This window comes from Somniosus microcephalus, chromosome 3, assembly GCF_052327205.1.
Source record: "Somniosus microcephalus isolate GS21.2 chromosome 3, FLI_Smic_1.0, whole genome shotgun sequence".
Classification (NCBI taxonomy): Eukaryota; Metazoa; Chordata; class Chondrichthyes; order Squaliformes; family Somniosidae; genus Somniosus; species Somniosus microcephalus.
This window is the reverse complement of record NC_140989.1, coordinates 208,679,471-208,702,786: the sequence shown is the minus strand read 5'-3', so window position 1 is coordinate 208,702,786 and position 23,316 is coordinate 208,679,471. Positions and strand designations below refer to the sequence as shown.

General features: G+C 46.0%; 1 protein-coding gene across 5 annotated transcripts; it reads right to left on the bottom strand.

Annotated features, from left to right (window-relative positions):
* Positions 1-7,916: 7,916 nt before the first annotated feature.
* LOC147121684 (glutamine synthetase, mitochondrial) lies at positions 7,917-18,531 on the bottom strand. Of its 5 annotated transcripts, none has more exons than XM_085982130.1 (8): positions 18,423-18,501; positions 18,068-18,162; positions 17,100-17,274; positions 15,487-15,648; positions 13,800-13,946; positions 13,259-13,386; positions 10,056-10,255; positions 7,917-9,681 (listed from the first exon to the last, which is right to left on the bottom strand). In XM_085982130.1, exons 2-8 carry the CDS (start codon positions 18,143-18,145, stop codon positions 9,360-9,362), a joined length of 1,212 nt encoding a protein of 403 aa, XP_085838256.1. In that variant the 5' UTR covers positions 18,146-18,162; positions 18,423-18,501; the 3' UTR covers positions 7,917-9,359. The 5 variants fall into 5 exon arrangements, with proteins under 5 accessions (XP_085838256.1, XP_085838257.1, XP_085838258.1 ...); XM_085982131.1 differs by lacking the exon at positions 18,423-18,501 and adding an exon at positions 18,265-18,375; XM_085982132.1 differs by lacking the exon at positions 18,068-18,162 and having other exon boundaries at positions 18,423-18,531.
* Between the last annotated feature and the right edge of the window lie 4,785 nt (positions 18,532-23,316).

The following is a 23,316-nucleotide window of genomic DNA, read 5'->3' as shown; positions in this document are numbered from 1 at the left end:
GATAGTCATTGCCTGGCACTTGTGTGGTGCGAATGTTACTTTCCACTTATCAGCCCAAGCCTGAATGTCGTCCAGGTCTTGTTGCATGTGGGCATGGACTGCTACATTATCTGCGGAGTTGCGAAAGGCACTGAACACCATGCAGTCATCAGCGAACATCCCCATTTCTGACCTTATGTTGGAGGGAAGGTCATTGATGAAGCAGCTGCAAATGGTTGGGCCTAGGACACTGCCCTGAGGAGCTCCTGCAGCGATTTACTGGGGCTGTGATGATTGACCTCCAACCACCACAACCATCTTCCTTTGTGCTAGGTATGACTCCAGCCATTGGAGAGTTTTCACCCCCGATTCCCATTAACTTCAGTTTTACTAGGGCTCCTTGATGCCACACTCGGTTAAATGTTGTCTTGATGTCAAGGGCAGTCACTCTCACCTCACTTGTAGAATTCAGCTCCTTTATCCATGTTTGGACTAAGGCTGTAATGAGGCCTGGAGCCAAGTGGTCCTGACGGAACCCAAACTGGGCATCAGTGAGCAAGTTATTGGTGAGTAAGTATCGCTTGATAGCACTGTCGACGACACCTTCCATCACTTTGCTGATGATTGAGAGTAGACTGATGGGGCGATAATTGGCTGGATTGGATTTATCCTGCTTTTTGTTGTCAGGATATACCTGGGCAGTTTTCCACATTGTTGAGTAGATGCCAGTGTTGCAGCTGTACTGGAACAGCTTGGCTAGAGGCGCGGCTAGTTCTGGAGCACAAGTCTTCAGCACGACAGCTGAGATGTTGTCGGGGCACATAGCCTCATCCCTCCCCATCTCTATAACCCCCTCCAGCCCTACAACCTGTCAAGATCTCTGCGTTCTCCCAATTTTGGCTACTTGCGCATCCCCGATTTTCATCGCTCCACCATTGGCAGCTGTGCCTTCAGCTGTCTCAGCCCTAAGCTCTGGAATTCCCTCCCTAAACCTTTCCGCCTCTCTCCTGTAAGATGCTCTTTAAATCCTACCTCTTTGACCAAGCTTTTGGTTACCTGTCCTAATATCTCGTTATGTGGCTCGGGATAAATGCAAATTGTTGTCGTTGAAAGTGAAGTGATCAGAAAGACAGACAAAGGTGGCATAGTGGTTAGCACTGTTGCCTCACAGCGCCAGGGACCCGGGTTCGAATCCGGCCTCGGGTGACTGTCTGTGTGGAGTTTGCACATTCTCCCCGTGTTTGCGTGGGTTTTCTCCGGGTGCTCCGGTTTCCTCCCACAGTTCAAAGATGTGCGGGGTTAGGTTGATTGGCTATGATAAAAATTGACCCTTCGTGTTAGGGGGATTAAATACGTGGGGTTATGGGGATAGGGTGGGATATGTGTAGGGGTTACGGGGATCGGGTGGGATATGTGTCGGTGCAGGCTTGATGGGCCGAAATGGCCTCTATCTGTACTGTGAGGTTTCTGTGATTCTGTGATTCTGTGAAAGTGATGTGGGTAGAATTTCCACAGCGGTTCCGATGGTCCAGCATAACTTCGGCGTAAGATTGGTAGAAACCCCGGAGAATTGGCGGAAATATGCCGTTTCTCCGGGGTTTCTGCTGACCTCCCATTGAAGCTACGGTAGGATGGTAAGACCTCCTGTGGAAATTACTGGTGAGTTTGGTAACAGATGTCTGTGGAAAAACCATTGCCATGGAGGGAAAGAGCGAGTCCAGGAAGGAAGGAATCAGAGTTGGATCACATAAAAGTGAGGGATGGGTGGCAGGTTCAATGAAATTGACAAGATCAGAGCAAGAGCAGGAAGCAGAATGAACAAAGTTTTCAGTGTCACTCATACAAATGCTACGGATGCTGAAAATCTGAAATAAAAACAGCACATGCTGGAAACTTTCAGCAGGTCAGGCAGCATCTGTGGAGAGAGAAACAGAGTTAACATTTCAGGTCAATGACCCTTTGTCAGAATTACTTGTACTTCTTTCAAGTTAGTATACTGTCACCGCTGCTCACGATGCGGTCTCCTCAACACTGGGGAGACCAAACGCAGATTGGTGATCGCTTTGCAGAACACCTCCATTCAGTCCGCAAGCATGACCCTGAGTTTCTGGTTGCTTGCCATTTTAATTCTCCGTCCCACTCCCACTCTGGCCTCTGTCCTCGGCCTCCTACACTGTTCCACTGAAGCTCAACGGAAGCTCGAGGAACAGCACCTCATCTCTTGATTAGGCACTTTACAGCATTAAACAGTGATTTCAGTGACTTCAGATCATAACCACTGCTCCCATATTTTTGGACAGGAGCTGGTGCTGGTTCTGCTGCCAATTTCAAGCTCCTGTAGACCAATCTTTTGTTTCTTTACTTGTCCCATAACCACCCCCTTTTGCCTTGCACCATCGTCCCTTTTGTCATTTAATCACTCCTGCCTTCCACCCTATCACAGACCTTCCCTTTTGTTCTTTCCTCCCCTCACCCCCTTTCCCTGCCTCTGTACTTGCTAAAAATGTTAAATCTCTAACTTCTTCCAGTTTATCGACCTGAAACGTTAACTCTGTTTCTCTCCACAGATGACTGATGTGCTGAGTATTTCCAGCATTTTCTATTTTTACCCATAGTTGGGACTCATGTGGGTTCCCACAGTGACACCTTTCACTTGCAGGAAGTGAGTCTAATTAAAAGAGTTGTTCTTGGTGAGAAGTTCAGGTGGTGGAAGGTTGGGACTGGCTGTTCAAGGAAGAAGTTGGCGATCCAGAGATGGTTGCAGTGCTGTTCAAAGAAGTTGATTTTCAGAGATTCTCCTAGTGACAGATGTAGGTGTAGAGGGACTATGTCCATGATGGACAGGAGATCAATGGAGAAGTCATGGATGTAGGCAGATAGAGACTAGACAAGGAAGAAAGAATAGAGGCAAGAGGAGACTAGTTGAGCAGGACAGGAGCCAGCTTAAACAACAACCCTGCTGGGATAGTCAATTTTTGCGTTTTTTGGGGAGAAAGAGTGTGAGAGGTTGGGAAACTATGTGGTTGGAGACAATGGAGAGATCCAGAAGACACTCTGTGAACTAATGAGTTGATGATTGGTAGCAGGGTCATAATCAAGAGGGGAAATAGGTATGGGAGGTAGGTAGTGTTTAGTTTCAGGCCTTCGAGTCCATCCTTCATAATTGTCTACAAGTGCACTGAAGTTGGCTGTTTTAGTCCCCAATACCTCAACATCAGCAGTGGGCAGATACCACTGATATGACTATATGCTCAAGGTCGAATGCAGACACCTCCTCCCTCATGGCACGAATCAGGTTGGATGCAGTAAAACAAGTCTTGATGGTGGGCTCTTCTACATTACCCAGATTACCTTCCAGCATGTGTTGCACAATTGACTGGTGTACACATTCATAACAAACATACAAAGCTGGCCTCATGAAATTAGAATCTAGAAGCAATGCAAAAGGGTCAATCATCATGTTTTACTTCCACCCAGAAATTCTTCAGTTGTCAACAACGCCCCTTCCTCATTTATGTTACATGCATCACCTCCTCAGCCTCACTAATAACATCCTCCAGAGCCCAGGTCTCTGGGCTACTTCTTGCTTTGCTTGTTGGTTTTGAGGCAGGGTCCTTTGCTGGGTGGTAGGCAATTTAGGGTCCAGTATGCTGTAGGATGGAAGATTAGAATTGAGTCAACTCTCTGTGGCAAACTCGGTAATCTGATATCTGCACCTATTAGGGACAAAGAAGGCGATATATGCTTAGAGGTGCAGGGCAAGGCTAGAATACTTAATCGAGTACTTTGTATCGGTGTTTACTAAGAGGATGCTGACAAAATATCAGTAGAAGTGGAGATGGTAGATGTAATGGATGGGGTGAAAATTGATAGGCAGGATGTACTGGAAAGGCTGGATATGCTTAGAGTGGATAGTCACCTGGTCCGGATGGCTTGCATCCCAGGTTGCTAAAGGGAAGTGGAGGTGGAGATAGCGGAAGGGCTTGCCATAACCGTCTAATCTTCCCTAGATACGGGGGAGGTGCCAGAAGATTGGAAAGTGGCAAATGTGACACCCTTGTTCAAGAAAGGGTGTAAGGACAATCCTAGTAACTACAGGCTGGTCAGTTTAACATCAGTGTTTTAGAAACACTAATCAGGGAAAAAATTAACAGGCACTTGGAGAGGTTTAAGTTAATTAAGGAGAGCCAGCATCAAGTTGTAAAATGTAGATCTTGTTTGACTAATCTAATTGAATTTTTTGATGAAGTAACAGAGAAGATCAATGAAGGGAATGCAGTGGATGTTGTCTATATGGATTTTAAGAAAGCGTTTGACAAAGTACCACATAAAAGGCTGGTTAACAAAATTGAGGCTCATGGAATAGGAGGGTCAGTGTCAGCTTGGATAAGAAATTGGCTTAAGGACAGAAAACAGCGAGTTTTGGTAAATGGTTGTTTTTCAGACTGGAGGATGGTAGACAGTGGTGTTCCCCAAGGGTCAGTGCTAGGACCACTGCTTTTTTTGATATATATATATAAATAAATGACTTGGATATTGGAATACAGAGTAAAATTTCAAAATTTGCCAATACCACCAAACTTGGAGGTGTGGCAGTGAGGATACCAATCGACTGCAACAGGACATTGATAGGCTAGCAGAATGGGCAGACAAATGGTAGATGGAAATTAATAGAGAAGTGTGAGGTGATGCATTTTGGTAGAAGGGATAGGGAGAGGCAATACAGACTTAATGGCACAGTTCTAAAGAGTGTGCAGGGACAGAGGGACCTGGGGGTTTGTGTGCATAGATCTTTGAAGGTGGCAGGACATATTGAGAGAGTGGTTAGCAAAGCATATGGGATCTTGGGCTTCATAAATAGAGGTATTGAGTACAAAAGCAGAGAAGTTATGCTGAACCTTTATAAAGCTCTGCTTAGGCCACAACTAGAGTATTGCATCCAGTTCTGGTCACCACATTTTAGGAAAGATGTGAAGGTCCTTGAGAGGGTGCAGAGGAGATTTACCAAAATGGTTCCAGGGATGAGGGATTTTAGCTACATGGTTGGGTTGGAGAACATAAGAAATAGGAGCAGGAGTAGGCCAATCGGCCCCTCGAGCCTGCTCCGCCATTCAATAAGATCATGGCTGATCTGATCCTAACCGCCAATCCACTATCACAGAACCATCTCCTGAATCTAACAGAATTAGACACACGAAATAGGAGCAGGATCAGGCTACACGGCCCCTCGGCCCGCTCCGCTACCCACAGGGCCCAGGGGTTGTTCTCCTTGGAGCAAAGGAAGTTAAGGGGAGATTTGATAGAGGTATACAAGATTATGTCGGGTTTGGATAAGGTAAACAGAGAAAGGCTGTTCCCATTAGCTGATGGTACAAGTACTAGGGGACACAGATTTAAGGTTTTGGGGGATGTGAGGAAGAACCTTTTTATGCAGCGAGTGGTAATGACCTGGAACTCACTGCCGACGAGGGTGATGGAAGCGGAGACGATCAATGATTTCAAAAGGAAATTGGATAGGCACTTGAGGGAAATTAACTTGTAGGGCTAGAGCGGGGGAATGGGACTGACTGGATTGCTCTAGAGAGCCAGCATGGACTCAATGGGCCGAATGGCCTCCTTCTATGCTGTAATGACTCTATGATCAGGCAGCCTGGCCCATTAATTGGACCTTAAAGGATAGACTGTCCCGAGCAGGGCAATTTTTCCCACTCGGTTCCAACTAATTCAGCAAGCCAACACTCACTAACAGGTAGGGTGGACAAATGAGAAGCACAAGCTGTGTCATTTTTGCGGGTTAACTCCAGCCTTATCACTGTCCGCACTTTGTGGGGAGGTGTGCTGGTCACAAAATCATGGTTGTTACCAATCAGTACCTAATTGTTCTGGACTTAACTCAAGTGCATTCTCCAGGAAGAGATTGTGAATTCTGTAATCAGGCAAGCAGAAACTGAATCTTTGTGGATTTCTCAGTAGGTTGGTTGGATAGTCAATGGGTTTCTGCTGATTCAGAACAAAACTGACGCAGGGCACTGTGCTGCCATGTGTACTCCAGAGGGACTGACTTCATCAGCACTGGGTTCTGTCACTCCTGTAAAAGAAATTGCACATTATGATTATATAGGCATTGTTAAGCATATTCCTGCAGGACTGTCAGTGCCCTGATGAGTGTCACCTTTTTTGTCAGTGTTGCGCTATGCAAATGTAATGCACTCAAAGTAATTCATTGTGATGTTTGTATTTGATAGTGTTATATAAATACAATTATTACAAATCAAGTTTGCTTCCACCAGACTCTCGGGCTCCTTGTGGGGAAATGTCTAGTACTGCCGCCTCGAAGGGTGTTAAGGGTCTGCTCTGAGGGGCACCGCCACCAGTATGTAGCCACTTGTGTCTATTAAAGACCAAGTTCTCCAGCATGTGGAATGGATACTAAATGGTGAAAATATAGGCCCGAGATCATGGATAGTATGATTTGTATAACTTTGCTAGCTGCACTTTTAGGGTATCAGTACCCAGATTTGCAGTGTGCATGAACTTAATAAGTTACCTGCAATGTCTCTATATGGTACATTCTGATTGCTTAACTTTTTGTTTCACTGGGTCCATGTTCACTTTTTTATATTTAGCTATATACTTGCAACTCTCTGCCATGTCCATATTTGGCTGTTCAGGTACCTCCGATTAATCTTCATTACTTATTTTCTGTCATGTATGACCTGTCTGGATAGTTACATTAATGTTCAGACTTCACCCATGTGCTTTTCTTAAGGTCAGACATCTTGCATAATTGTGCAATAGTGAGAGGTGTCTCCAATTTCATCTATTGCCATCTGCCTGTGCAGGTACCCTTCCACCCTGAAGGCAGCATTTTGCATCCAGCAGTAACTAGAGGACCTCTCCACAGGAATATGCTTTCTTTTACATCATGTGTCACTATTACCATACACTTCACGTGGTTTTATAACCATGTTATCCATAAAATTTATGTGCACCTTTCACCCGCCATAAAGATAATGGATGATAGTTAATCTGCCACTGATTTTGAACCCCCCCCAAATTTTCTTTCTCATCAGTCAATGGAAAAGCAAATCAGACAGTGTAAAACAGACACCCACTTCGCTATTACTCATTGGGTGCCAGTCCTTAAGTTAGATGATGCCCTCAGATTTGTCATTTAAGGGAGAAGTTGGGTAGAAATATTGAGGGGGTGAAAATAAATCAGAAATGGCATGTATGGAAATGAATACTTCACACTGAGAACTCTTAACACAGTAGTGAGCCAAATATAGATAGCAGCCTATACATATTTGAAGTCACTTCATTATCTAAATGTCCAGCAAACCGATAGGCAAAGCAACAACAACTTTATATATAGCGCCTTTAATGTAGTAAATGTCCCAAGGCACTTCACAGGGGTGTTATAATACAAAATAAGGAGATATGAGGGCAGGTAACCAAAAGCTTAGTCAAAAAGGTAGGTTTTAAGGAGCATTTTAAAAAAGGTGAGGTAGAGAGGCTTAGGGACAGAATTCTTGAGCTTAAAGTTCTTGGTAGCTGAAGGCACAGACAAAGTGGAGCAATTAAAGTCAGGGCTGCTCAAGGGACCACATTAGAAAAGCACAGATTGCCAGAGGATTGTGGTGCTGGAGGAGATTGAGATAGGGTGAGGTGAAAGCTAGGCAGGATTTGAAAACAAGGATGAGAATTTTAAAATCAAGGCGTTGCCAATAAAGAAGAGTGAGGATTTTATTATGCAGTGAGCCCTATAACTGAAGTACTACCAATAAACAAGTGCAGTTTGCATAAGCCCTTTCAAGACACAGTAGCTGCAAGTCAAAAATGCCCTGGAATCAGATACTGTGTAGAGGAAGTTTGAGGTCTACTTTAGTGAACAAAGCAATGAAGACACGTAGTAAAATCATCACCAAGGAAACCTGTCAACATAACCCTTTTACTACGGGTTTGCTTGTAGGCCAGGCATCATGTGGGCACATAAGACACAAACTTCCAACAGCTTGGAACACTCAAGCAGCATGTGTACTGCAGATTTGTTTCATACGGAAAGCAATTGATTAAAAACTACTTTACTCAATTTTAACAATGACAATTCAAAATACAAGACAGAGTGAGACAGCAATTTAAAAAAAGGTTCTACTTGTTCTTAATTAAAAAAACCTACAGCAAAGTTGAACCCGAAACAAATCTGTACCATCAAAATACGGTAATACATCAATGCTTACAGCATGCTTCAGAAACTGTTGCACAAAAATGTAGTACTGGGTGGAGCTAATCCCAGTTAGTGTACCTAGGCAGGGACTACAGAAATAATAAAACATGGAAACAAATTTTTACAACTGAACTTTTCCCTGTAATGCCGTAAAATATTGTTTAAAAAAGGTCAAGTGACAAGTGAACAGTAACTCACTGCAGGAAGGACCAGTCACATATTGCTCATCATCTTCAACCCGCTTCCCCAGCCCCCCCACAAAAAGAAATTAGAACGCACAGCCAGTTATAGTGGCACAGCTCAGATTTTACAAATGTTTGTAAAACTAGAGATTAGCTGAGCATTTTTGATCTTTTAGGACAAGTCCCATGAGTCATTAAAGTAAGTGTACAATGAACAAAGGCATAACTTCAGAAAGCTGGAAGAATCCAGTGCCCTTGGACCCTATAGCAATTGGACAGGAGCACGAACATTAGGTGGCCAGACTATAACAAGTTAAAATTATTGTACAGGAATGCAGTATGCCAATTTTGTGATCTTACAGTATCCTAGTTCCCATTTAAGATGGGCTCTTAAGTGTTCTGAATGCAATTTAATGATTATGGGACTAGTCATCGAGTCCCAACAAGACGACAAGCTTTTTTTCCCCCCTGGTGCTAGACCAGCCATTTTCAGAACATCTCTCCCAGCACTGCAAAAAAATTTGATCTGAAAAGAATGTAAACTAGTTAAGTTAGCAAAATTGTGCAGTTTACAGTATTATTTGTGGATCAGTACAGATCCAAGAAGCTTTTTAGTAAGATGAGAATGTCACTTGACCATATTAATGCCGTATTTTAATTTTTTAAAAAGCCCTGCTTTAATATCAATGTTGACTGCATTAAATTACAGGTTAGTGTCCATGTGAAGTTGACCAGTCAACTTGAAGAGTTATTAACTGTTCTAAATAAGAGAACAGTTTTGTTGTCCTATCGCAAGCTTCATTCCTCACCTTCCAGATAACAACAGAAGAAATTAGGTTCTGAAATACAAATCAAACCCTTCTGACCCTCCCCCTTAGCACCTGTACAGTATAGGAGGAGAGACCCAAAGGTCCCACATTTCAACAGATATCACTGCTACAAATGCCAGGTCCATTAGTGCACTATTTTGCTTAATTTTTGTTGTACTCAATAGGTTTGTCCCCAGACTCGTCCAATAGGCATGTGCGGACCAATGCTTCTGTGACTGCATAAGGGTCACAATTAGCAGATGGACGGCGGTCTTCGAAGTAGCCTTTCTTGTCCTGGCCAACGGATCGAGGGATTCGGATGCTGGCTCCTCTATTGGCAACACCAGCTGAGAACTCATTGATATTTGAGGTTTCATGGTGGCCCGTCAAACGTCTAGCATTGTCCAACCCTCCTTTAGGATCGTAGGCACGAATGTGGTACTGATGCCTCTTGCCCAGTTTTTCAATTGAGTCTTCAATGTACCTAAAGAGAAGAATAGTTTTACTATTTGGTACTGAATCTACAATCCCTTTCTGCCATCCCTTCTTTCCCCTGCATCATATCACTACTGCTCCCACCATCAAAGGGGAGCATTAGTACATTATCCTACTCCCCTCAGCAATGATGTCCCATTTGCCCAGTTATGGAATAAAATCACAAGTAGCTCAGAGGATAGGATAGCCCACATTCCAGGGTACTGGTCCATTAAACATTTTGTCCTTTCATTAATCGAAAGCAGTCGTTCCCCCAATTCCAATGAGTACATAGGTACAGAAAGATCAACTGTGCCAGAAGACTTCTCAATTTCAGTTTTTAATGTTGAACATTAGAGACCAAGCCTAATATTTGATACTCACTTCAACCCTCCATCATCCCGCATGGCTTTGGTGCTAAAGTTAGTGTGGCACCCAGCACCATTCCAGTTGCCAGGAATGGGCTTGGGGTCAAAGCTAGCAATGATGCCGAAGTCCTCGCACACCCTGTGCAGAATAAACCTGGAAATCCACAAGTGGTCACCCATCTTGATACCTTCACAAGGTCCAACTTGGTATTCCCACTGTAAAGTTGGAATATAGGTGATTAGTTCAAAGGGAGCAACAAATCAGCAGTGCACAAGAGCAATTACATTAGAGTGTTTTGTAACATTGGTAACCATCAGTGCTACAATGCAGTGTAGAATCTCAACTATATCTGCTGTAGAAAGCCTGTTTGTGGGGTAAAATTTTGCACTGCCATGTAATTTTCCAATACAAACTGGCCATCTATTTGCCCTAATAAAATTAGCAGCTCAGATCGGTTACAAAATGAGACTTGCCTTGCTATTGCCCGATTACCCTTTTTAAAAAAAGACCACAGGGTGGTCGGAAGACCAAAATTGCATGGAGGATTGACCTGCTGACTTGCTATGGGTTGTCCATCCATTAATTTTCAGCTGGACCTTGGCTTAGGGTGGCCAGAGCAGAAACAGGCAAGGGCCTCTGATATTTGTGGGCAGCACGGTGGCATAGTGGTTAGCACTGTTGCCTCACAGCGCCAGGGACCCGGGTTCAAATCTGGCCTCGGGTGACTGTGCAAACTCCACACATTCTCCCAGTGTTTGCGTGGGTTTCCTCCGGGTGCTCCGGTTTCCTCCCACAGTCCAAAGATGTGTGGGTTAGGTTGATTGGCTATGATAAATTGACCCTTAGCGTTAGGGGGATTAAATACATGGGGTTACAGGGATAGAGTGGGATAGGTGTTGGTGTAGGGGTTACGGGGATCGGGTGGGCTCAATGGGCCGAAATGGCCTCTATCTGCACTGTGGGGTTTGTGTGATATAAAATCAGGGTCAGATTATATAGTGAAGACCTTGATGCCATTATGTCTACTACGGTTACATAGGAACAGGAGGAGGCCATTCAGCCCCTCAAGCCTGTTCCACCATTCAATTAGTTCATGGCTGATCTGTACCTCAATTCCAGATCCCTTGATAACCTTACTTAAAACCCTAAATCGCTGAGTCTTGAATTTTCCTCCCACAAAGGATGGGTAGTGCAGTTTCAGAGGTGGTCAGTACCAGTGGTATTTAAAGGGATTCTTAGCTGTAGCAAGGGAAAGTTAGCAGGTCTGGCACTTATTTTACTGCAGTTGGCTGTTCGGAGCCTTAAAAGGCTTCTAATATTTGATCTCCTTGCTGCTAGTGATGCTGAAAAATTCCCCCTGCTACAATAAACCCTGCTCACATCTACATAAACACCCACCCCTTCTTTAGGGTACTTTCACCCCCCACCCTTTAAGGTACTGATGCACTGCCCATCAAGTTCAACCATCCTGCTGGATTTCCCTCCCTATAAAAAAAGAAAAGCTTGATTAGCACTGGTAGATAACAGACTCATTACTGAGCCGGACCATAAAAATTGATCGGGCCTTCCGCTGAGTGCATCAGGCAGTCGGAACAGTCCACCCAAATCGAAAATTGCTCCCAGATTATTCTACCACAGAAACAGTCCATGTATCCCATCAAGTGTGCACTGATATTTTTCTCCAGAGGCCAAACCCAATCCCAAGAACCTGGTTGCACCCCATGTCATTTAATATTCCACTTTTTCCAAGCCAAACAACTTTCTAATTCATAGAATCATACATCATAGAATGAGGCCATTCAACCGATCACATCTACCCAAGCTCTTTCGAAGAGCAACCCAGTTAGTTCCACTCCTCCACCCTTTCCCATATCCCTGCAATTTTCTCCAAGTATTTATCCAATTCCTTTCGAAGGCTACTATTGATTCTGTATCCACCACCCAATCAGGCAGTGCATTCCAAATCCTAACCACTCATCATGTAAAAAAGTTTTCCCTCATGTAGTCTTTGGCTCTTTTGTCAATTGCCTTAAATCTGTGTCTTTGTTATTGACCCTTCAGCCATTGGAAACAGCTTCTCTTTATTTACTCTATTTAAACCCTTCATGATTTTGAACACCTCAGATCTCTTGGCCTTCTCTGCTCCAAGGAGAACAACCCCAGCGTCTCCAGTCTATCCACGTAACTGCACTCCCTCATCCTGGGAAGCATTCTAGTAAATCTCTTCTTTACCCTCTCAAGTCTTCACATCTTTCCTAGTGTAGTGCCCAGAATGGGACAATACGCCAGCTGGGGCCAAACTAGTGTTTAACAGGTTTAGCACAACACCGTTTTTTTACTCTCTGCCTCAACTTATAAAGCCCAGGATCCAACATGCTTTATTAACTGTTTTGTTAACTTGTCTTGCCACCTTCAAAGATTTGTGCACCAACACCTGGTCTTGCTCCCCCTTTAGCTTGTATTGTCTCTCCTCATTCTTCCTACCAAAATGCACCACCTCATACTTGTGTTGAATGTCATCTGCCATGTTTGCCCATTCCACCAGCCTGTCCGTGTCCTCTTGAAGTCTATTACTATCTTCCTCACTGTTTACTGTACTACACTTCCCCAAAATTCAGTACTAGGACCACTGTAAACCTCCCTCAAGTCCAAAAAACAGCCAGCCATTCACAACTCTGTTTTCTATCCCTTAGACAACTTAGTATCCATGCTGCTACTGCCCCTGTTATCCCATGGGCTTCAATTTTGCCAACAAGCCTAGTATGTGGTACTTTATAAAACACCTGTTGAAAGTCCATATACACATCAACTGCACTGCCCTCATCCACCCTCTTACCTCAAAAAACCCAAATAAAAAGTTAGTCAAACATGATTTGCCCTCAACAAATCCATGCTGGCTCCTTTATTAGTCCATGCTTGTCCAAGTAGCTGTTACATTTTATCCCAGGATTATTATTTCTAAAAGCTTCCTTGCAAGACAGTAAACTGACTGGCCTGTAATTGCCAGGTTTATCCTTCTCGTTTTTTGAACAAGGGTGTAAATTGCAATCCTCCAGCAGCACCCCTGTATAGAAAGGAGGTGGTGCCTCTTATTTGTGGCCTGTGATTTAACAAGAGTTTACAACAGAATTCCAAACTCCAACCACCCTCTAGATTTTTCTCAAATCTCTCCTTCAAGTGTGATGACCAAACATCCTCCCTATATCATATCTCCTTACCTGAGCAGCCATAACTTCAGCATTGGTTCCACTGAGTTCAATTCCAGCATACAGACACGCCCGGTAGTGAGCCTCCACAATATCTCTACCGTAAGCTTTGTCTGCACCAACTCCACAATAATAGGGCCCTAAAACAAAAAAATAATTCTATCAGACACGATTTCACCAGAAAAAAAATAGTAACAGAAATAAAAGCAGCAGACTTCAGTTCAGTCCAGCCCAAAAAATCTTTGGATGTCATCTTTGTACAATGTAGCATTCCAAGATACATCTACAGTCTGCTGAAAGCATCAGAGATGGATTTGCATTGACTTCCAAGTATTCTCCAAACACCAAATAGCCACTTCTTTCTTTAAAACAGTTACTAGATGAAGTACTATTTATTCCCTCTGCCTTTTTTAAAAAAAACTGATTTGCTTCCCCCTACTCGGAGTAGATTCAAATACCCAATGTATTTTAACTTCTAGTTAATTTCAGGTCTTACTGCCACTAGTAGCATTCTTACTCAAGATCTAAAAGAAATGTGGAGGGGATACCGCACCTTGTGGTCCAGGAAAGCCATTGGAAGGCCATCCAAAGGGATGACCATCCGTTCCCAGCAAAGTGTACTCTTGTTCCATTCCAAACCATGGATATTCATTTGCGATCATGGACATGATTTTCTGGCATGAGTTTCTAAGATTAGATTCTGTAGAAACAAAACAGTTTGTAACATCAGTTCACAGAATCACAGAAACCCCACAGTGCAGATAGAGGCCATTTCGGCCCATCGAGCCTGCACCGACACATATCCCACCCGATCCCCGTAACCCCTGCACCAACACATATCCCACCCGATCCCCGTAACCCCTGCACCAACACATATCCCACCCTATCCCCGTAACCCCACGTATTTAATCCCCCTAACACTAAGGGTCAATTTATCATAGCCAATCAACCTAACCCGCACATCTTTGGACTGTGGGAGGAAACTGGAGCACCCGGAGGAAACCCACACAAACACGGGGAGAATGTGCAAACTCCACAGTCACCCGAGGCCGGATTCGAACCCGGGTCCCTGGCGCTGTGAGGCAACAGTGCTAACCACTATGCCACCGTGCTTGCTTATCCACCAGTTACACCCCCCACCCTTAAGAAACTACTAATTCTACAGATGCACATTTGGACAAACTGCTAAGAAAAATGTGTACATCAGTTTAAAAAGTGAGTTCCACGACCCAAATGGCATCAATTCTATCCCACTCAATGTGGGCAACCAGTTACACACACAACCCCCCTACCCTAGCCACCCTCGATAAGTCAGATGTTATGGTGTACCCCATATTCCTTGTAGAGTTTTAGAAACATGAGTTTGACTTGCAAAATTAGATAAAAGCAAGCTTCCAAATTGGTGGTGTTGGATACTGTTTTGACAGTTTAGTTCAAAATTTCAAGGTCAGGGTAATGCATCAGGTTTGCATATTGACTGTTCATTACCAGGGAGCTAGGTTCAAATTCACCAATGAATGACATGAACAGGTCATCTCTCTGCAGGTTTTATGGGAATTAATTGGGGCAGTCTAAAAGTAGGTATGTGCCAACAGCACAAAATTGTCTTGTTTAGCACAAAGTAGTAACTTCACTCAAAGATAGACAAGGATGTCTTGAAGGAAATTGAAAAAAAAAAAAATCAGTGGTGCAGTACAAGTTTGGAATTAAACCACACAGTAGGAGCCTTATTCTGCATCTGTAGAGTTACAGCAGAGTAGGGAGTACTTCATTCCGATGGGAAAGGTGCCCCATTCCCAATTGCTGGCACTCTACCTTGAAGACATCATGTTACAACCGACACAGCTTGGGTTGGCAAGTTCCTACAAAACCTTGGAGAGGGTGCAGAGGAGATTTAGCAGAATGGGATCACAGGTGTGGGAATTAATTTATGTGACATGACTGGAGAAGCTGGAAATGGTGGGGGTGGTGGAGAAAGGGAAGGGAGAAGTTGTGATCTGGAATGCACTGCCTGAAAAAGGTGGTGGAAGCAGATTCAATAGTAACTTTCAGCAGGAAAGTGAATATATACCTAAAGGAAAAATTTGCAGGGCTACAGGGAGAGCAGCACTAATTGGCTAGCTCTTTCAAAGGGCCGGTACAGGCACGATGGGCCAAATGGCCTCCTGAACAGTATGATTCTATGAATTGTTCAGTTCTCGCACAGTGTTACTTCAGTGAAGACACGACTCAATCTGTACCTGCTGGCTTCCTGTTATACTTGAGGACCTCACAGAGGACGAGCTTGTTTGGATCCCTACGAAAAGGATCCCGGAACATGGCAGATGGGACCAGGTACATGTCGCTGTTGGACCCCTCTGACTGATAAGTACTTGAGCCATCGAAGTTCCATTCTGGGAGTTCTGGAAATGGACAAAGCTTCACAGTAATCAAACTAAACTTGAAAGCAGTAGAGTGAAGGAAAGCCCTCCCAACTCAAAATAAAAGGATCACCCAAGCAACAAAGCTACTTTATGAAGAGCAACTGGCATTGTTCCAGTAAGTCATGCAGAGAAATCCAGGGCCAGCACAAGCAGAACTATTGTGCCTTTGAAGCTCACATATTCCAAGGCATTAGGAAATTGCTGTAATTGGTTATTTCTCCACCCACCCCCACCCCCAAAATATTATTCATGCATCTTACTTGTAAACCTCATGCACACAAACAATTAAAACACTCCACATCAGTGAACTTTTGAGGCAGGCCATTGCCTTGAACCAAGTCTCCAAAACAGACAACTTCAACAATAGTGTTGCCCAGTGTAGCATCAAGACATCCAGTCACATCTGCTACAGTGGGAACCTTTGCAATTCAATTTTAGTAAAATTATGATGCAAGAAAAATAATTGAAATGCCACACCTGCTAACAGTGAATTCTCATCATAGAAATGGACTAAAGCAACTCAGCTATACATGTCACCATGGCAACAGCAGTTATATGCATAGGAGATGATATTCAGACTACATTGCATTGTGGAGAGCACCTAGTGCAAAAGCTCAGTAATGGACCAGGTGATTGTACTGCACAGTATGTTATTAAGGCTGTCAAGTTTAACTCATTTTGGCTTAAAGACTTAACTTTGATGTTATCAGACATTTAAAAAAAAACAATTCCTTGTGTGTAAATGAGTTTGTATTTGACCTCACTCAAATATTTCCGTGATGTTTACATAGGAACATTCAGTATTAAGTCATGCATGTGCCCACAACAGCCAGATACCAAAGTGCTTTTGCAGAAATAAATGCTTCCATTGGCCTCAGCATCCATGGGCTTGGGAAAAATAGAAAAAAATGTCAGCCAAGGTTCCAGTTCTTGATAACATATCCAGTAACTTGCTAGAAAGTGCACCTGTGTGGACATCAGGGGAAGAGGGGCTTGGCTGTGGTGATGCCCCTCGTAGTTACACACATGAAGAGGACCACTTGGGGGAAGGAGTGAAAATTGGCAAAAGAGAAAAAAGTAGAGGAATAAGAAAACAAGCGCAAGGGGATTCAAATACATTAGTAAGATTGTTTCCAAAAAAAAGTCAAATTTCTGGGCAAAGTGAACAAGGAGCATGAAAGATTAATATATATTCATGTCCACCAAGTTAAAAGTTAATTTTTATTACATGGGCTTCCAGGATTTTCACCCATGTTTTGGGACTCGCATTCCAGGATTTCCTGACTTTATAATTGGGGCCAATGAGGATTACGTCAATTACATGGGTTTCTGAGATTACATTCCCTCCATTATTATCTGAACCCCCGATAAACATTAAGTAGCGAGTGGGAAAGAGAGGGAGAGAAAGACTGACTTGAAGCTCCACTTACCGGCAACGCTCTTGGGCTCATTGTCCAAGGTTCTGGTCTTGCAGCGGACGGCCTCCCCTGTGCCGTCTATCCAGATGTACATCGCTTGCACTTTGCCATCTTGGGGCAGCTCCATGTAATTCTTCTTGACGATTTTGCTGAGATTGGCGCTGGCTGACGTGGCCATCTTGTAAGTCTGGGGGGCGGGCAGGGAGAAACAAGCAAGAAATGGAGGACATTACAACACTTGCCACATGGCACTCACTCCAGCTCCAAACACACACGTCTACCGAGCCAGCTTCAGTGCTCCAGCACAAGCTCGTAACCACACAGAAGGATGGAATTTTAAAAATAAATAAATAAATACCGGACTTTTAAAAAATCCAATCCAAACAAGGTTTATTTGAACAAAGACATTTAAAAAAACAGCATTTTCGGGTCCAATGCATTTCTCCCAAACCCGTTTGCAATGTCACAAGGTCGGGTTGTGCGGCGTTTTGGAAGAGTACATGATGTGCCGACACACCGCTGTGTAGGCACGGCAGAGGTTCGACCATTGAGGATTATACCCCAACTAGAGATGTTCACTTACAGACAGCCAGATGTGTGTGATCGGAGGTGGGAGGGAAGCGAGAACCGGAGGCCGGCCAGCCCTGCACAACACGGACCAGTTTCTCCACCATGCAAACCAGCCCAGGGCATGCAAACCCCGCCACCCACCAACAGAGAGCATTCCGAGCCAGACATGCAAACCAGCCCCCTCCACAACATCGATTAACCGTCCGCCCCGGACATGCAAATCAACCCCTGGATACAAGCTGATCAACACCCGGGCATGCACACCATTTGCTGGGATATACTGATCAGCCCTGCCATGCAAATCAGCTCCGGACATGCACACCAGCACTTCTCACCACTTCTCACCACCACCACCCCTCAATCGCTCCTCACAAATCCCTAAATGTCTACTAGTCTGGACGTTAACCTACATGTTGATTCCGCCAAATCGTCGGCGTGATATTGCCGCATTTTTTTACCAGAAACAGGAAACTGCGAGAGATCCGCATCCTCCACCAAAAATAGACTATAAAAACAAAATTCCCAATTATTATAAATACATGAGTTTTTAAAACCAGGAAAAAAAACTGCTGCCCAATATCAAAGCAGCGACACAAACGGAACCTACAAGCCGCAAACTCTTCAGCAGCAACCGAAAGCTGAAATGCAAGTCACAAAAGGATGAGTGCAGGGTGAAGTTAAGCGGCGGCACTGGGTTTGCCTTGGCCGTGCGCTCGCTCTCTCTCTCTCTCACTCACTCTCTATGTGCCCGGTGCCGATCACTACCTGTAAAGTTCCTTGAAGGGGCTGTGCTGGAAAGGTCTTCTCTGCTTTTTCTGTCAACAAGATTTTCATTCAGCTGGCCGTTAGGGGAGGGGGGGGGAACATTTATAATGTGGAGCCTGCTGCCTTGAGGACGCTCATTGGTGCCAGGGAAACGTGATATCTACATGGCCAGGTGATGGAAAACTCATGCACTGCTTCCATTGGACGCCGCGATTGGGGAAATTTCCATCTCCTCCTCCTCGCCCTCCCCGGGGCTGCCTACGTGCTTTAGACTGGTGGAAAAAACAAGACGACGGGTCCTGCTGCATTGCACAAGATGCAGGAATGAAATATGGCCATTAGCATCTGGGTAAAGGCGTAGAAAATCCAAACGCGCTGGGCTCCGGGGTCAGCAAGTCTGGTGATTTTTCCTTTCAACATCACACTCAGTCTTCTCCTGCTTTTCTGAATTAGAAGGATGCACCTTCTGTGCTGTTGTTTCCACTTTAATCATGGGCTTAGACTTGAGCGAGGCGCCTTTCGTTTACCAACGTTTCTTAAAGGTCCTCGTTGGCTTTTACATTTGGGGTGATATTAAATCAATTGCCAGGCGTTGGTTGCATGACTGCAAAATACCCATTTGGCACTAACTGTCACACGTAGATTGTTAATGAAGATCTACTAAACTGTGCAATTCGCAAGCAACATTTTAATTGAAAATAGTGTTTTTTTGCATTGCAATACATAGCACTTAACTGAATTAGGACCCCCTTAGTATCTGATTCCATTAAAATAAATACAGCTGTAGCTTAAAAGCTCTTAAGTTTCACTCAGCAATATAACATTGCCTGACGTCAGACAAATTCAAAACAGCGACTTGCCTGAGATCACAACTCAGCACAGACTGAGCATTGAAACTAAGACCTTCTGGTCTGTAGAACTTGGTGTCAGCCTTGGCTCATTGATAGCACTGTTGCCTCTGAGTCAGAAGGTCGTGGGTTCCAGCACTGTGATGAAATATTCCATTCATCACTCATCAGTATTTCTCTGCCTGTGACTGTGGTTGGTTTCAGTTTCATTTCCATTGTATTGTACTGTGTGTAGGGCTCCGCCCATACCTGGCTCCTATGTAAGCTGGCCCAGCCTGCAGCACATCCAGTACGGCAGACCTCTGGATGGAAGATACATTCTCCTCTGTGTGTTACCTTCTAAGTCAATAAAAGCCTTGTTTTGTTTCGCTAACATCGAGTCTCGGATTTATTGAGGCACATCAATTTTATTGACTTAATTTTCAACACAATGGATCAACTCTTGAAACCCGAACGTTTGGATTTGGACCAGCATGCTTCGGACGCATCGGCACGCTTCGGACACTGGTTTATGTGTATGGAATTCTTCCTGGACAATTCCGCAGCCGTCAAAGACGCTACGGACGCTGCGAGTATGAAACTCGGAATTCTGCGGAATTGGGTAAGCCACCGGGTTTACCCCCTCATCCAAGACGCCGACACGTACCCGGCCGCCTGCGACATCTTAAAGGCGCATTACCAGCAGCCTACGAATGAGGTGTATGCTAGGCTTCTGCTCGCTACTCGCGCACAGCGACCTGGGGAATCGGTGGAGGAGTTCCTCGGCACCCTGAAAACGCTTGGCAAAGACTGCAAGTGCCAAGATGTAAAAGCCGCAGTGTACACTGACGAGCTTGTTCACGATGCCTTTATCACAGGCCTCAGCTCCACTTACATCCGGCAGAGACTGCTGGAAAAAACGGGATTGGACCTGAAACAGGCTGCGGACACAGCACGATCCCTGGATGTGGCCCAGAGAAACTCGGACGCCTACTCTTCAGCCCGCGCCGTCCACGCCGCCACGTGCGCACCAAGGGCGCCGCCATCTTGGAAGGCATCTTCCCCGCCCGGCAGCCCGACACCGTCGGGGCCCCGCTCTCCCCCCAGAAGCCCTACGACAGCCGCGACGCGTCGGGGACCCAACTGCTACTTCTGCGGGCAGCCGAAGCACACCAGAAACCTGTGCCCAGCGAAAGGCACCACCTGCTTTAAGTGCGGTAAGAAGGGGCACTTCGGGAAGGTGTGCAGAGGGAACCCCGCCGGAAAACCCGCCACCGCCGCGTGTGCGCCGTGGGAGCGGCCATCTTGGACGCCATCTTGCCCGACCTCGTGGGGTCCGCCATCTTGTGAGCAGACAGCGTGGACGCCATCTTGTCTCGATCAGGGCCCTACAGTGGCATCGGTCACAGTGGACCAGACCAGGCCGCACCCGCTATCCAAATCAATGGTGGACATCGAGGTAAACGGGTGCAGGGTTAAATGTTTAATTGACAGTGGAAGCACGGAGAGTTTTATCCACCCTGAACTGGTACAACAACTCTCCCTAAAGGTGGTCCCTACTCGGGGTACCATCTCTATGGCTGATAAAACCCAGACATCGACCATTATGGGTTACTGCACGGTACAATTGTCCGTTAACGGAACTGTATACGATAATTTTAAAGTATTAATCATGAATCTATGTGCGAGCGTGATCTTGGGCCTGGATTTCCAGTGCTACCACCAAAGCATCACGCTCAATTACGGTGGGTCCCAGCCGCCCCTCACAGTGTGCGGTCTGGCTACCCTGAAGGTAAAGCCGCCTTCGCTATTCACGAACCTTACCCCTAACTGCCGGCCAATAGCGACCAAAAGCAGGAGGTACAGCTGGGAGGACAGGCGGTTTATCGCGACCGAGGTAGACAGGCTCCTGAAAGAGCGCATTATTGAACGCAGCAATAGCCCGTGGCGCGCCCAAGTGGTGGTGGTAAGGGGTAGCGAGAAGAAACGGATGGTGATCGACAATAGCCAAACGATCAACAGGTACACACAACTAGACGCCTACCCGCTACCCCGCATATGGTAGCACGGTGGCATAGTGGTTAGCACTGTTGCCTCACAGCGCCAGGGACCCGGGTTCGAATCCGGCCTCGGGCGACTGTCTGTGTGGAGTTTGCACGTTCTCCCCGTGTTTGCGTGGGTTTCCTCCGGGTGCTCCGGTTTCCTCCCACAGTCCAAAGATGTGCGAGTTAGGTTGATTGGCTATGATAAATTGACCCTTAGTGTTAGGGGGATTAAATACGTGGGGTTACGGGGATAGGGTGGGATATGTGTTGGTGTAGGGGTTACAGGGATCGGGTGGGATATGTGTCGGTGCAGGCTCGATGGGCCGAAATGGCCTCTATCTGCACTGTGGGGTTTCTGTGATTCTGTGATATCAGAAATGGTGAACCAAATCGCCCAATACCGGGTGTTCTCCACCATCGACCTCAAGTCAGTGTACCACCAGCTCCCTATCAGACCAGAGGACCGCCCGTACACCGCCTTCGAGGCGAACAGACGCCTCGACCAATTCCTCAGAGTCCCCTTTGGGGTGACGAATGGGGTCTCGGTCTTCCAGAGGGAGATGGACCACATGGTCGATGACCACCACTTGCAGGCAACCTTCCCCTACCTCGACAACGTCACCATCTGCGGTCGCAACCAGCAGGATCACGACTCGAACCTCGAGAGGTTCCTGAAAACCGCACAAAAACTCAACCTCACCTACAACGAGGACAAGTGCGTTTACAACACCACGCGCCTCTGCATACTAGGCGGCGTGGTGGAGAATGGGGAAATCGGACCAGACCCCGACCGATTGCGTCCCCTACGGGAGCTGCCCCTGCCCAACACTCCCAAAGCCCTGAAAAGGTGCCTGGGGTTATTTTCTTATTATTCCCAATGGGTCCCCAACTACTCCGACAAAGCCCGCCCCCTCTTGAAAGCATCCTCTTTTCCGCTCTCTGCTGAGGCCCATGCCGCCTTCAAAAGCATTAAGCAGGATATTGAGCGGGCCACACTACAGGCAGTGGACGAGAACACTCCCTTTCAAGTGGAAAGTGATGCGTCTGACTTTGCCTTGGCGGCCACCCTCAACCAGGCGGGGCGGCCCGTAGCTTTCTTCTCGAGGACCCTCCAAGGGCCCGAGATCAGACACTCCTCCATAGAAAAGGAGGCCCAAGCCATCGTGGCGGCAGTGCGCCACTGGCGCCACTACCTAGCCGGCAAACGCTTCACCCTACTTACCGACCAGCGGTCGGTAGCGTTTATGTTCAATAATAAACAGAGGGGGAAGATTAAAAATGATAAGATTCTTAGGTGGCGGATCGAGCTCTCCACCTTCGATTATGACATCATTTACCGGCCAGGGGCCCTTAACGAATCCCCCGACGCCCTCTCACGAGGGATGTGTGCCAACGCCACCGGGGATCGGCTACAGACCCTCCACAATGACCTCTGCCACCCAGGGGTCACGCGGCTGTTCCGCTTCATAAAGTCCCGCAACTTACCCTACTCGATTGAGGAAGTTCGGTCCCTGACCAGGAACTGTCGCACTTGCGCTGAGTGCAAGCCTCGGTTCTACCGCCCAGATAGAGCCCACTTAATCAAAGCTACACGGCCCTTTGAGCGGCTCAGCTTAGATTTCAAGGGCCCCCTCCCGTCCGTCGACCGCAATGTTTACTTCCTGAACATTGTGGACGAATACTCTCGTTTCCCATTCGCCTTCCCCTGCCCAGACATGACCAGCGCCATGGTCATTAAATGCCTCAACAGCCTGTTCTGCCTGTTCGGTATGCCGAGCTACATCCATACGGATAGGGGGGCGTCCTTCATGAGTGAAGAGCTACGCCAGTACATGCTGTCCAGGGGGATCGCCACGAGCCGTACCACCAGCTACAACCCCCGGGGTAACGGTCAAGTGGAGCGAGAGAACGGGACAGTATGGAAAGCAGTCACTCTAGCTCTAAGGGCCAAAGGCCTCCCTATCTCCCGCTGGCAGGAAGTCCTCCCAGATGTGCTCCATTCGATACGGTCGCTATTGTGTA

Coding starts and splice junctions, on each gene's coding strand:
- LOC147121684 (XM_085982129.1), bottom strand. CDS start 17,973: ATGTCCGGAGCTGATTTGCATGGCAGGGCTGATCAGTATATCCCAGCA. Junction 13,947..15,486: donor GTATAACAGGAAGCCAGCAG/GTACAGATTGAG, acceptor TTGTTTCTACAG/AATCTAATCTTAGAAACTCA. Junction 10,256..13,258: donor CTGAAGTTATGGCTGCTCAG/GTAAGGAGATAT, acceptor CCAACTTTACAG/TGGGAATACCAAGTTGGACC.